Here is a 15000-nt window from a genome sequence, read left to right as displayed (position 1 = left end):
GTTGTAAATGATTTACTTGAAAACAAATGAAGTCAAAGATTCTGCCACCTGTGGCTGAGGTTGACATCAACCGATTTCCTCCAAAATTGGAACCCTTACAGATAGACTTACATTCAGTAAGGTGTACAAGTTTCATGCAAATCGCCCGATAAACAAATGAGAAACGCCTTAGGGAAAACAAATCCCAATTTTTTTGTTAAACTAAATATATATTGGATAAAACTAATTATTAAAATCCTTTATTATATGCTATTGTGATAGCTGAGTCATAGCCAAGATTTCAGTTGAATCTTGTTTGATATTAATTTTTGAACATTTTGACAATTGTTTGACACATAAGCAAATATTTTTTGTCTCCCTTTCTATTTAGGCTTCGATGCTGAGATTTAGACCAGTTGAAGTCCTTTTCATATACAATTAGTCGAAATATCTTGGTTGAAATTGAACAAGTTTTCATTTACTGCATATTGTGAAAGTTATGGCCCCCTTAATCAGAATAGTTTTCAACGGAAGATAACGCATATAATATATCCCTTGCCCTCTCTCTCTATCTGCTCCTCCTCGGTGGTAGCGTTCAGGTCCCTCATTCTTTCCTTGTACCTCAGTTTCTTCAACTCTGGAACGAGCCTTGTTGCATATTTTCTTTTATAATTTTTTATTTTGTCCATTTTCACGAGATTGTCCCACATAAGATTGTGCTTGGGACCGTGAAAGCCTTTTTTTTTTGTCTCAGTTTCTGTAGGATTCACGGATGAGACATGAGACAGACAGTATGGCATACGCTGCTGATGTTTTTCTGTTAATATACTCCACCTGGCATTAGATTAGTGGGTTACGTCTGCTCGTAGGTCTTTCTCCTTCTCTGGAGGCAAGAATCTGTCCTGCTTCTTCTCATTAATTTTGTATCTTCTATAAGCTTGAAATAAAGGAGATAATTTTTTTTCTGTCTGGTTGTGTTGACATATATTATAAACAGGATGGGCCCCCAGTCCTGACCCTTGTGGTGCTACACTCATTACCCAATTTTCTACTGTGATAGCTCTGCTCTCACTGTAGCCTCTTGCTTCCTTCCCGAGAGGTACTCCCCTCACCCGCCTTAGGATTCTTTTTGATACACCAGCCTGTGCATGCACAGGGGAGGATGAATGTTGATTAGAGACTGTATATTGAGAGGATTGTTAATACTGAAAGGACACTGTGTAACGAAAGGGGGATACTGTATACGCTGAGAGGAGAATGTGTATACTGAGGGGGGGGGGGGACTGTGTATACCGAGGGGAAAGTATGTATACTAGTGTAGTGGTCGGTGAGGAGAGCGAAGGAGGCGAGAGGCTCAGGCTCGTCCTGCACCACTCCACCGGCCAGGGGCCACTGTCGCAAGTCACCTCCCTATCATTACTCATGATGCTGCTAGGTACCCCCTGACGTCACGCCCTCTCGCTGGGGAAGCGTCCCAAACACACACACAGCTTCTTGTACCTGTGTGTGTGTGTGTGTACTCACCTATTTGTACTCACCTATTTGTGCTTGCGGGGGTTGAGCTTTGGCTCTTTGGTCCCGCCTCTCAACTGTCAATCAACTGGTGTACAGATTCCTGAGCCTACTGGGCTCTATCATATCTACATTTAAAACTGTGTATGGAGTCAGCCTCCACCACATCACTGCCTAATGCATTCCATCCGTTAACTACTCTGACACTGAAAAAGTTCCTTCTAACGTCTCTGTGGCTCATGTGGGTACTCAGTTTCCACCTGTGTCCCCTTGTTCGCGTCCCACCAGTGTTGAATAGTTTATCCTTGTTTACCCGGTCGATTCCTCTGAGGATTTTGTAGGTTGTGATCATGTCTCCCCTTACTCTTCTGTCTTCCAGTGTCGTAAGGTGCATTTCCCGCAGCCTTTCCTCGTAACTCATGCCTCTTAGTTCTGGGACTAGTCTAGTGGCATACCTTTGGACTTTTTCCAGCTTCGTCTTGTGCTTGACAAGGTACGGGCTCCATGCTGGGGCCGCATACTCCAGGATTGGTCTTACATATGTGGTGTACAAGATTCTGAATGATTCCTTACACAGGTTCCTGAACGCTGTTCTGATGTTAGCCAGCCTCGCATATGCCGCAGACGTTATTCTTTTTATGTGGGCTTCAGGAGACAGGTTTGGTGTGATATCAACTCCTAGATCTTTCTCTCTGTTCGTTTCATTAAGTACTTCATCTCCTATTCTGTATCCTGTGTTTGGCCTCCTATTTCCACCACCTAGTTTCATTACTTTGCATTTACTCGGGTTGAACTTCAACAGCCATTTGTTGGACCATTCACTCAGTCTGTCTAGGTCATCTTGTAGCCTCCTACTATCGTCCTCAGTTTCAATCCTCCTCATAATTTTTGCATCATCGGCAAACATTGAGAGAAACGATTCTATACCCTCTGGAAGATCATTTACATATATCAGAAACAGTATAGGTCCAAGGACTGACCCCTGCGGTACTCCACTCGTAACGTCTCGCCAATCTGAGACCTCACCCCTCACACTGACTCGTTGTCTCGTTGTCTCGTTGTCTCGTTGTGTGTGTGTGTGTGTGTACTCACCTAGTTGTACTTTCCTAGTTGTGCTTGCGGGGGTTGAGCTCTGGCTCTTTGGTCCCGCCTCTCAACCGTCAATCAACTGGTGTACAGATTCCTGAGCCTACTGGGCTCTATCACATCTACATTTGAAACTGTGTATGGAGTCAGCCTCCACCACATCATTACTTAATACATTCCATTCGTTAACTACTCTGAAAAAATTCTTTCTAATGTCACTGTGGCTCATCTGGGTACTAAGTTTCCACCTGTGTCCCCTTGTTCGTGTTCCACCCGTGCTAAAGAGTTTATCCACTCTCTCAATTCCCCTGAGAATTTTGTAGGTGGTTATCATGTCTCCCCTTACTCTCCTGTTTTCCAGGGATGTGAGGTTCAGCTCCCTTAGCCTTTCCTTGTAGCTCATACCTCTCAGTTCCGGGACTAGTCTGATGGCATACCTCTATGAATCTTCTCTAACTCTGTCTTGTGTTTAACTAGGTACGGACTCCAGGCTGGAGCTGTATACTCCAGGATTGGTCTTACATAAGTGGTATACAAGGTCTTAAACGATTTCTAACACAAGTTTCTAAAGGAAGTTCTTATGTTGGCCAGTCTAACACATGCCGCTGATGATATCCTTTTGATGTGGGCCTTTGGAGACAGGTTCGGTGTGATAGCAACCCCCAGATCTTTCTCTCTATTTGACTCTTGCAGGATATCACCTCCCAGATGGTGCATTGTGTTCAGCCCTATGTTCCCTTCGCCTATTTTCATTACTTTACACTTTCCTGATTTGAACTTTAGTAACCATTTTCTACACCATTCCACCAGTTTGTCCAGGTCATCCTGTAGTCTGTCTATCTTCATCTGTCTTGATTCTTCTCATAATTTTTGCATCATCAGCAAACATTGAGAGGAATGAGTCTATACCTTCTGGAAGGTCGTTTACATATATTAGAAACAGGATAGGTCTAAGTACAGAGCCCTGTGGACATCTCTCCACTCTGATGTCCCCCCCTTCACAGTTACTCGCTGTTTCCTGTTGCTTACATACTCCCTTATCCACTGGAGCACCTTACCTTTTACTCCTGCCTGTTGCTCCACACTTTTACAACAGCCTTTTTTGAGGTACTGTGTCAAAGACTTTCTGACAGTCCAAGAAAATGCAGTCTGCCCACCCTTCTCTTTCTTGCCTAATTTGTGTTACTTGGTCATAGAATTCTATTAAACCTGTGAGGCACGATTTACCATCTCTGAACCCATGCTGGTGGTGTGTTACAAAGCTATTTCCCTCCAGATGCTCTACGAGCCTTTTCCTCACACTCTTCTCCATCACCTTGCATGGTATACAAGTTAAGGAAACTGGCCTGTAGTTCAGCGCCTCTTGTCTGTCACCCTTCTTGTATATTGGGACTACATTAGCTGTTTTCCAGCTTTCCGGTAGGTCTCCTGTTTCCAGTGACCTGTTATACATCATAGAGAGTGGCACACTTAGTGCCTCTGCACCTTCTTTTAGTATCCATGGTGAGATTCTGTCAGGCCCAACAGCTTTTGTCACATTCAGCTCCAACAGATTCCTTTTGACCTCATCACTGGTAATGTCAAATTTCTCCAAGGTTGCTTGGTTTGCCTCTTCATTTAGTGTAGGGACTTCTCCTTGTTCTATTGTGAAGACCTTCTGGATTCTCTTGTTGAGTTTTTCACAGACCTCCTTGTCATTCTCTGTGTATCTCTTCTCCCCTTTTCTCTGTTTCATCACTTGTTCCTTCACAGCTGTTTTCCTCCTGATGTGGCTGTGGAACAGTTTTGGTTGGGTCTTGGCTTTATTCGCGATGTCATTTTCATACTGTCTCTCTGCTTCTCTCCTCACTCTGAGGTACTCATTTGTACCCACTGGTATCTCTCCCTACACTCTGGTGTTCTGTTATTCCTGTAGTTTCTCCATGTTCATTTACTCAGTTGCTTCGCTACCGCTCATTCCTGATTGAACCATGGATTCTTCTGTTGCTTTCCATTTTTCTCTTTTTTGGGCCGGGATAAACCTGTCTGTAGCTTCTTGGTACTTTTGGATGACATAATCCATCATATCCTGTACAGTCTTTTCTCTGAGTTCTGTTTCCCATGGTATTCCCATTAGGAAGTTCCTCATCTCGACATATTTTCCTCTTCTGCAATTTAGTCTTTTTCCTTCCAATCCCATCCTTGGATAAGTTATCCCTACCTCTATCAGATACTCAAATGTCAATACACTGTGGTCACTCATTCTTATGGGAGCTTCAAATTTGACATCCCTTATTTCTGACTCATTCAAGGGGAATATCAAGTCGAGTCTAGCCAGTTCGTCATTGCCACTCATTCTTGTGGGTTGACATATGCTGTGTACAAGGTTCTGAATGATTCCTTACACAGGTTCCTGAAGGCTGTTCTGATGTTAGCCAGCCTCGTGTATGCGGCAGATGTAATTCTTTTTATGTGGGCTTCAGGAGACAGGTTTGGTCTCCTGTCTCCTGTCTTGGTTTGGTTTGGTCCACCTTGGCTCAGAAAGTTTCCTTGTTTTCACTTCCAAGAGTTTAGGTCTCCATGTATCTTCACCTCCATGTGGGTACCCATTCTCCCAATCTATCTTTCCATGGTTGAAGTCGCCCATGATTATGAGTCTGGAGCTATTCCTGCAGGCAACTGAAGCTGCTTTATCTATTATATTATTGGTTGCCATGTTGGTTCTGTCGAACTCTTGTCTAGGTCTTCTGTCATTTAGTAGAGAGTTGTAAATGACTGCTACTATTAACTTAGGTCCACCCATTGTCATAGTTCCTGTAATGTAGTCTCTGAATCCATCGCAGCTCAGAATTTCCATCTCTTCAAAGCTCCAGTCCTTCCTTATCAGCAGGGCCACTCCTCCTCCTCTCTGTTCACTCTTTTTCCTTACTATATAATAGTCCTTTGGAAACACAGCGTTTGTTATAACCCCTGACAATTTTGTTTCCGTGAGTCCTATTACATCTGGATTTTCTTCATGCGCCCTTTCTGCCAGTTCACTTGCTTTATTGGTATTCCTATCATTGTTTGATGAGATGTGTGTGTGTGTGAGTGTGTGTGTGTGTGTGTGTGTGTGTGTGTGTGTGTGGGTGTGTGTGTGTGTGTGTGTGTGTGTGTGTGTGTGTGTGTGTGTGTGTGTGTGTGTGTACTCACCTAGTTGTGCTTTCGGGGGTTGAGCTCTGGCTCTTTGGTCCCGCCTCTCAACTGTCAATCAACTGGTGTACAGATTCCTGAGCCTACTGGGCTCTATCATATCTACATTTGAAACTGTGTATGGAGTCAGCCTCCACCACATCACTGCCTAATGCATTCCACCTGTTAACTACCCTGACACTGAAAAAGTTCTTTCTATTCTCCCTGTGGCTCCTTTGGGTACTCAGTTTCCCTGTGTCCCCTTGTTCTTGTCTCATATGATCCTTTACCTTGTCTCATAATATATTTCTTGTATTTCTTGCTCTTCAACTTACAGTTACAAGAGTCCTTTCAGTCCCACCCACAACCATTCACCTCATTCACATTCTTTTTCCCTCCTATTTAATCCCTCCTTCATTCCCTTTATTCCTCTCCAATACACCCAACCTTTCTACCTGCTGAGAGCCTTCCTGCATGCTCTCAGCCTGCTCACAGTCATCTCCTAGCCTTCCTACCTGCCCTCAACCTCCCCTGCCTGATACCAGCCTGCGTCCGGGCTCCCTGCCTGCTGCCAGCCTGCGTCCGGCCTCCCTGCCTGCTACCAGCCTTCCTCTCACCCTCTCTGCCCCTTCAGTAAGCCTCCGTGCTCCCCCGTCTACCCTCGAGTCGAACAATATGGAACCTGTTAGCTGCCTATTTACCCGTAAGCGATGGAGAGGGGCGTGTGTGAGGGGCCCTGGACCGTGCGTGAGGGGAAGCTCGAAGGGTAGGTGAAGGGGAGGCACAGGGAGAAGATGAGGGCAGGTGAAGGGAGGCTCAGAAGGTAGGTGAAGAGAGGCAGAGAGGAGCAGATGAGGGGAGACACTGAGGGAAGAAAGTAAGACTTACATGGGAGGAGAAACGAATGGGGAAAAAAAGGCGCTTGAGTGAGAGGGCGAGAGATTAGGGGTTAGGGATTAGGGGGTGAGGGATTAGGGAAGGAGGATGAAGGACGGAAGTTGGGATTTGCTAAACACAAATACAAATCAAACCATTTGTGTATACTAGAAGCAACAGCTTCTTATGCCAGAGGGACCGTCAAGAGACTCCCATATCTAGGGAGCGACGGAGGTGTTGCCAGTTAAGTCCCGTCTAGAACCAGACAGGTGTTGGATGGAGACAGACAGACCAGACAGGTGTTGGAGGGAGACAGACAGACCAGACAGGTGTTGGAGGGAGACAGACAGACCAGACAGGTGTTGGAGGGAGACAGACAGACCAGACAGGTGTTAGAGGGAGACAGACAGACCAGACAGGTGTTGGAGGGAGACAGACCAGACAGGTGTTGGCGGTAAAGCTCCGTTCGTGCAGCTGTTTTTACCGCCGCTCGCAATCACCCCTTAAATGAATTCTGCAATCGAACCCAGGCTCCGCTGAGACCCCCCCAAACTACCTTTATATAGCTGCCTCGCCTAGTCGAAAGCCTTGCAAGCTTATGAATTCATTATAATTCCTAGCGATCCCATCTTCTGATTAGCCGCCCAGGCACTCGGGTCGCTCCTCTTAATGGGGATGGTTCCATAAACCGTACTTTATGAGATGATCGACAGAATACTTGCAGACGGATTGCTATAATAACGGCAGGAACGGGTACATGGACGAGTCTACAGTGAGATGAGTGTCTTGAAAGATGAGAGCCGGAGGAAGCTCACGCGAAAGAGAAGTGGGTAAGGGAGAGGTGTAAGGGAGAGGTGAGAGAGAGGAGTTACTAAGTGACATACATAAGTACAAGCAAGCTAACACGAACCTCACATTCAACACCGCTCCTGCGCCAGGTAAGTCCACCACGGGCTCACCATAGCCCGTGCTACTGGCCCCGCTTCTGTGCCAAGTAAGTTACGGGTTCGCCATAGCCCGTGCTACATGGACATTTCGTTCTGAGTAGCTAAATCTAAAACAATAACATAACACGAACACATCTAGAAAAGAGGTACAGAATTCTAGGAGGCATTACCATAGTTCCTTCCAATGTGATGCCAGCCTGACTCGTCCCCTTTTGATATGACGGAGGCTCAATCGTGTCATCTGAGGTCATGGGCTCTGTCACCTTCCCTCTGACGTGACAGGGGATGGGAGAGAGTCTGACACACCCCTCCCCTCACGAATACTTGGTAGATCTGACTCTACAAGTTTTCAAGGTGAAAAGTTACGATAAGGGGCAGGTTGAGGAAGAATGGGGAACCAAGCATGGGGCTAGTATGGGTTGGAAACGGGGTAATAAAATGGGTGGCTGTCATTTAAACTGGCATATAATGTCAGAAAGTAGGTAGGAAGAGAGCCTATGGGAAGAAAAGGGTATGGTAGTGACCGGGTATATGGTGGCTTGTGATGGGTATTGAGAGCAGTTAACAGTCACAAGAAGGGTTGATAGTGAGACATAAGGCGACATGTGTGTGTGTGTGTGGATAGGGTATAAGGCAGCATGTGTGTGTGGGGGGGGGGGATAGGGTATAAGGTGGCATGTGTGTAGCAAGGAGACGCAGAGGCATTACGTGAAGGGTATTAGAGCAGATGTGGAGAGGAAGAAGCCGGACGTGGGGTTGCAGGGGGGACGTAGGGTTGCAGGGGTTGGGAGTGGAGCAGACGGGGGTTGCAGGAAGGGGGAAGGAGGTGGAGCAGACGGGTTGACATAAACACTAACCATCGTCTGCTCTACAATACACATACAATCCTACGAACTTCTCTTAACATACATCCGCAGCTGAAACAAAACTAATGTATTATGGCTATTTGCTTCTCCTTGAACAGCCAAAGGTAATTGTTGTACCGTCCGTGAGAGGAACTCGGAGAGTAAGCCAGGCACGTTCGTTCAGGTCGGCTGGTGCGCTGTGTGTGTTTGTACTCACTAAATTATACTCACCCATGTTGCATAGTCACCTGTTTGTGATTGTTGGGAGGATGAGATTCAGTTCCTTGTATCTGCCTTTCAGTACTGCATCCCGAGGCTGTGTTCGTCCAAGCCTGCGGCCGCCACCAAAGACGATTTTATTTTTTACACACACACACACACACACACACACACACACACACACACACACACACACACACACACACACACACACACACACACACACACACACACATACATATTCACACGTATATACAAGAGTCCTTAAGTTCTTGTACAGCCACCAGCACGTTTCGGGCAGGTCCTTAATCATAATATTCCCCGGAATACGACGCTGCCAAATCGTTTAACAACCAGGGGCCAGATTCACGTAGCAGTTACGCAAGTACTTACGAACGTATACATCTTACCTCAATCTTTGACGACTTTGGTTACATTTATTAAACAGTTTACAAACATGAAAACTTGCCAATCAACTGTTGTTATTGTTATAAACAGCCTCCTGGTGCTTCGGAGCTCATTGACTGTATAATAATTGTAAACAAAGCCGCCAAAGATTGAGGAAAGATGTACAGGTTCGTAAGTGTTTGCGTAACTTCTTCGTGAATCTGGCCTCTGGTACCCATTTTACTGTTGGGAGAACAGTGGCTACAGTTTAAGGATCCATCATTTTTATTCATCAATTTGAATTTACTATACAATCAAAACACTATTACCTTAATCATTATTACTGTATAAAATATTTCGGAGTATAGCTGAACCTAAGGTTATCTTGAGATGATTTCGGGGCTTAGTGTCCCCGCGGCCCGGTCATCGACCAGGCCTCCACCCCCAGGAAGCAGCCCGTAGCAGCTGTCTATCTCCCAGGTACCTATATATAGTGCTAGGTAACAGGGGCATCAGGGTGAAAAAAACATTTTGCCCATTTGTCTCCGCCTCCACCGGAGATCGAACCCGGAACCTCAGGACTACGAATCCGAAGCGCTGTCCACACAGCTGTCACTATGTCCTGAAGCGACCAAAGAACCCGACTAGAGAACACGACCAGCTAACACGACCAGAGAACACGGCCAGAGAACACGATCAGAGAACACGGCCAGAGAACACGATCAGAGAACACGGCCAGAGAACACGATCAGAGAACACGGCCAGAGAACACGACCAGAGAACACGGCCAGAGAACACGATCAGAGAACACGGCCAGAGAACACGGCCAAAGAACACGGCCAGAGAACACGACCAGAGAACACGGCCAGAGAACACGGCCAGAGAACACGACCAGAGAACACGACCAGAAAACACGGCCAGAGAACACGACCAGAGAACACGGCCAGAGAACACGATCAGAGAACACGGCCAGAGAACACGACCAGAGAACACGGCCAGAGAACACGACCAGAGAACACGGCCAGAGAACACGACCAGAGAACACCACCAGAGAACACGGCCAGAGAACACGACCAGAGAACACGGCCAGAGAACACGACCAGAGAACACCACCAGAGAACACGGCCAGAGAACACGACCAGAGAACACGGCCAGAGAACACGACCAGAGAACACGGCCAGAGAACACGACCAGAGAACACGGCCAGAGAACACGGCCAGAGAACACGACCAGAGAACACGGCCAGAGAATACGACCAGAGAACACGGCCAGAGAACACGACCAGAGAACACGGCCAGAGAACACGACCAGAGAACACGGCCAGAGAACACGACCAGAGAACACGGCCAGAGAACACGACCAGAGAACACGGCCAGAGAACACGACCAGAGAACACGGCCAGAGAACACGACCACAGAACACGACCAGAGAACACGGCCAGAGAACACCACCAGAGAACACGGCCAGAGAACACGACTAGAGAACACGACCAGAGAACACGGCCAGACAACACGACCAGAGAACACGGCCAGAGAACACGGCCAGAGAACACGACCAGAGAACACGACCACAGAACACGACCACAGAACACGGCCAGAGAACACGACCACAGAACACGGCCAGAGAACACGGCCAGAGAACACGGCCAGAGAACACGACCAGAGAGCACGACCAGAGAACACGACCAGAGAACACGACCAGAGAACACGACCAGAGAACACGACCAGAGAACACGACCAGAGAACACGACCAGAGAACACGACCAGAGAACACGACCAGAGAACACGGCCAGAGAACACGACCAGAGAACACGACCAGAGAACGCCACCAGAGAACACGGCCAGAGAACACGACCAGAGAGCACGACCAGAGAACACGACCAGAGAACACGACCAGAGAACACGGCCAGAGAACACGACCAGAGAACACGACTAGAGAACACCACCAGAGAACACGGCCAGAGAACACGACTAGAGAACACCACCAGAGAACACAGCCAGACAACACCACCAGAGAACACGGCCAGAGAACACGACCAGAGAACACGACCAGAGAACACGGCCAGAGAACACGACCAGAGAACACGGCCAGAGAACACGACCAGAGAACACGACCAGAGAACACGACCAGAGAACACGGCCAGAGAACACGACCAGAGAACACGGCCAGAGAACACGACCAGAGAACACGACCAGAGAACACGACCAGAGAACACGGCCAGAGAACACGACCAGAGAACACGACCACAGAACACGGCCAGACAACACCACCAGAGAACACAACCATGGAGGATATATCACCAAAGCTCAACTCCGGAGACGCATGTAAATAAGATAATATTAACAGAATACTTTGAAATGGCTAACATTAGAATAGCCTTCATGAACCTAAATAAAAAGGCCTTCGAAAGGCCGGTACAGTTTAAGTTAGAAAAACACTTCACACTTGACTCGTAACCGGTTACGTCCAAGCTTTACTCGGAGAGTGCTTCACTCACTTCTTTTGTTCATGTCTTGCTTCTCTAAATGCTTCACCAACGTGCTGACAATACAAGTAATATTCAACTGAACCTAACCAACCTAGGGCGCGTGATAGCTGGGTGGACAGCGCTTCGGATTCGTAGTCCTGAGGTTCCGGGTTCGATCCCCGGTGGAGGCGGAGACAAATGGGCGAAATGTTTCTTTCACCCTGATGCCCCTGTTACCTAGCAGTATATAGGTACCTGGGAGATAGACAGCTGCTACGGGCTGCTTCCTGGGGGTCGAGGCCTGGTCGAGGACCGGGCCGCGGGGACGCTAAACCCCGAAATCATCTGAAGATAACCCCCACTACCAAAAAACGTTAGAAAATCCCCCAAATTTACTTTCCATAAAGTGATCAATCCCCCTTGACGCTGAGCAATGCCTTCCTCTCTGGGCTCCGAATCTCATCTAGAAACTTGAAATAAATGAGTCCCATCCCGGGTATATTTCCCCAATCTCTTATACGACACTTATACGACTATATAAACCTGGAATTGGTTCGATTATAATCTCCCGATGACGCATGGGCCTGTGTTATGCGACGCTGGGGTTATCTTGAGATGATTTCGGGGCTTTAGTGTCCCCGCGGCCCGGTCCGGGGTGAATAATGCAGCAGTGAATCACCATTAATTCTAATCCTCGCCCACTCAGCGGAAACAGATTCTAACACCCTCTCAAAAAATTAACCATTGGTATATTAATTATTTTTTTTTTATTTAGGATTTGAATTTGAGGTTCATTTGAGAATGAGGTGCTGGAAGATACTTTTTCTTGACACCGCGTTCGAGTTTGGCGTCGGGGGGGGGGGGGGGGGGTGTCAGTGGACCAGGTGTGGTGCCAGGCACGAGGAGTTGGACGCGTTGGTGGCCACAGTGCCTGGGACGCAGGGTGGCCACAGTGCCAGGGACGCAGGGTGGCCACAGTGCCAGGGAGTCATGGTGGCCACAGTGCCAGGGAGTCATGGTGGCCACAGTGCCAGGGACGCAGGGTGGCCACAGTGCCAGGGACGCAGGGTGGCCACAGTGCCAGGGAGTCATGGTGGCCACAGTGCCAGGGACGCAGGGTGGCCACAGTGCCTGGGACGCAGGGTAGCCACAGTGCCAGGGACGCCGGGTGACCACAGTGCCAGGGACGCAGGGTAGCCACAGTGCCAGGGACGCAGGGTGACCACAGTGCCAGGGACGCAGGCTGTTCACAGTGCCATGGACGCAAGGTGGCCACAGTGCCAGGGACGCAGGGTAACCACAGTGCCAGGGACGCAGGGTAACCACAGTGCCAGGGACGCAGGGTGGCCACAGTGCCAGGGACGCAGGGTAGCCACAGTGCCAGGGACGCAGGGTAACCACAGTGCCAGGGACGCAGGGTAACCACAGTGCCAGGGACGCAGGGTAACCACAGTGCCAGGGACGCAGGCTGTCCACAGTGCCAGGGACCCAGGGTGGCCACAGTGCCTGGGACGATCCTGGAGTACAGCCCATGCGAGGAACTTGGACCTTAAAGGGGACACTCCACTCCGGTCGGTGCTGCTCAAGGACGTCTGGTCTCTAGGGCTGTCACTCACGGCGCCCTGATCACGGGGGACGTGTCACCCTTGGCATTCATGGCACCCGAGTCTGTCTGATAAGTCAGTAGGTGCAATAAGTTACTTTGAGTAAGTAACAGCCTGAGCAAGAAACAGATTGAACAAGTCACAGACTGAGAAAGTAACAGACTGAGCAAGAAACAGACTGAACAAGTAACAGACTGAACAAGTAACAGACTGAACAAGTAACAGACTGAACAAGAAACATATTAAACATGTAACAGACTGAACAAGTAACAGACTGAACAAGTAACAGACTGAGCAAGCAACAGACTGAACAAGTAACAGACTGAACAAGTAACAGACTGAACAAGTAACAGACTGAACAAGTAACAGACTGAACAAATAACAGACTGAACAAGTAACAGACTGAACAATTAACAGACTGAACAAGTAACAGACTGAACAAGTAACAGACTGAACAAGTAACAGACTGAACAAGTAACAGACTGAACAAGTAACAGACTGAACAAGTAACAGACTGAACAAGTAACAGACTGAACAAGTAACACATTGCAATTCCTCTTAAGCGAAACATCAAATGCATGTTAATATTACTGGGAAAATTAGTATGAGACACTGAAGACTTCTTAAGACTTCAGGAGAAGCATTCAGGTCACGTGGAGCAGGTTGGGAGGCCTGGGGGGAGCTGGAGGCCGGCCTGGGGGTGCTGGAGGCCGGCCTGGGGGTGCTGGAGGCCGGCCTGGGGGTGCTGGAGGCCGGCCTGAGGCTGCTGGAGACCGGCCTGGGGCTGCTGGAGGCCGGCCTGGGGGTGCTGGAGGCCGGCCTGGGGCTGCTGGAGGCCGGCTTGGGGGTGCTGGATGCCGGCCTGAGGCTGCTGGAGGCCGGCTTGGGGCTGCTGGAGGCCGGCCTGGGGGTGCTGGAGGCCAGCCTGGGGGTGCTGGAGGCCGTCCTGGGGGTCCTGGAGGCCGGCCTGGGGATGCTGGAGGCCGGCTTGGGGCTGCTGGAGACCGGCCTGGGGCTGCTGGATGCCGGCCTGAGGCTGCTGGATGGCGGCCTGGGGGTGCTGGAGACCGGCCTGGGGCTGCTGGATGCCGGCCTGAGGCTGCTGGAGACCGGCCTGGGGCTGCTGGATGGCGGCCTGGGGCTGCTGGATGCCGGCCTGAGGCTGCTGGAGACCGGCCTGGGGCTGCTGGAGACCGGCCTGGGGCTGCTGGATGGCGGCCTGAGGCTGCTGGAGACCGGCCTGGGGCTGCTGGAGGCCGCCCTGGGGGTCCTGTGAAAACAATATCCTCCAGTCGTCAGTGTAATATACCTAAGCCCGGCTCCCACCTGGTAAACTCGTGGCTGTACAAGACGATAATTACGGCCAGGTATCCCGACGGGGTAATTAACACTTCTCCACTAATCCCGCGATATAAAGCCGGAAAGTTGTTGTAAGTCGACATAAGGGGCACCGCCCCCCACCACCCTCACCCCCCCTAACATATTGAATAATAAATTATATTGGTGCTGTTATGTATAGCTCTTTATATGTATCACCTATATGTATAGCGCCTACTCTAATTGCGTTGTATCTGTTGCGTGATATTTGAACTATTCTGACGGCAGCATTCGGTGTCGAATCTGGCCTTAAAAATTGTGGATGGAGGTGGCTTCCACGACTTATGCTTTCGGCGTATTCTACTTAGCACCTTTGTGCAGGGAATGAGTATATATATATTTTCTTGCGTTTCTTCAGTGCATTTTTCTTTCCAGCTTCCACCTGTGTCTTTTTGTCCTACTTTCCCCCTCTCACTTTAGAGAGACTCATTGTCTTCTAAGTTAATTCCTCTCAGCAGTCCCCCCTGTTCAAAACAACATTATGATGTGTGCACAGTACGTTATGATGTGTGCACAGTACGTTTGAGAAATCGTTAAACGATCGTTTGACT

General features: G+C 48.9%; 2 protein-coding genes across 2 annotated transcripts in view; both read left to right on the top strand.

Annotated features, from left to right (window-relative positions):
• LOC138366068 (golgin subfamily A member 6-like protein 24) overlaps positions 1-11457 on the top strand; it is a 16467-nt gene extending 5010 nt beyond the window's left edge. The window contains exon 2 of the mRNA XM_069326795.1: positions 9676-11457. Coding sequence (XP_069182896.1) covers positions 9676-11457 — 1782 coding nt within the window. The remainder of the gene's footprint in view (positions 1-9675) is intronic.
• A 69-nt stretch (positions 11458-11526) lies between these two features.
• On the top strand, positions 11527-14348 carry LOC138366066 (uncharacterized). The gene is made up of 2 exons (XM_069326794.1): positions 11527-11554; positions 13708-14348. Exons 1-2 carry the CDS (start codon positions 11527-11529, stop codon positions 14346-14348), a joined length of 669 nt encoding a protein of 222 aa, XP_069182895.1.
• The last annotated feature ends 652 nt before the right edge of the window (positions 14349-15000 follow it).

The sequence above is a fragment of the Procambarus clarkii genome, chromosome 18 (genome assembly GCF_040958095.1).
Source record: "Procambarus clarkii isolate CNS0578487 chromosome 18, FALCON_Pclarkii_2.0, whole genome shotgun sequence".
Taxonomy (NCBI): Eukaryota; Metazoa; Arthropoda; class Malacostraca; order Decapoda; family Cambaridae; genus Procambarus; species Procambarus clarkii.
Note: the sequence above shows the minus strand (reverse complement) of the source record. Positions and strands in the feature narration are given on the sequence as shown.

Bases quoted from the DNA above. Each gene is read 5' to 3' on its own strand.
- LOC138366066 (XM_069326794.1), top strand. From the start codon at position 11,527: ATGCTTCACCAACGTGCTGACAATACAA. The intron at 11,555-13,707 runs GTAATATTCAAC...TTAAGACTTCAG, and splicing joins CCAACGTGCTGACAATACAA to GAGAAGCATTCAGGTCACGT.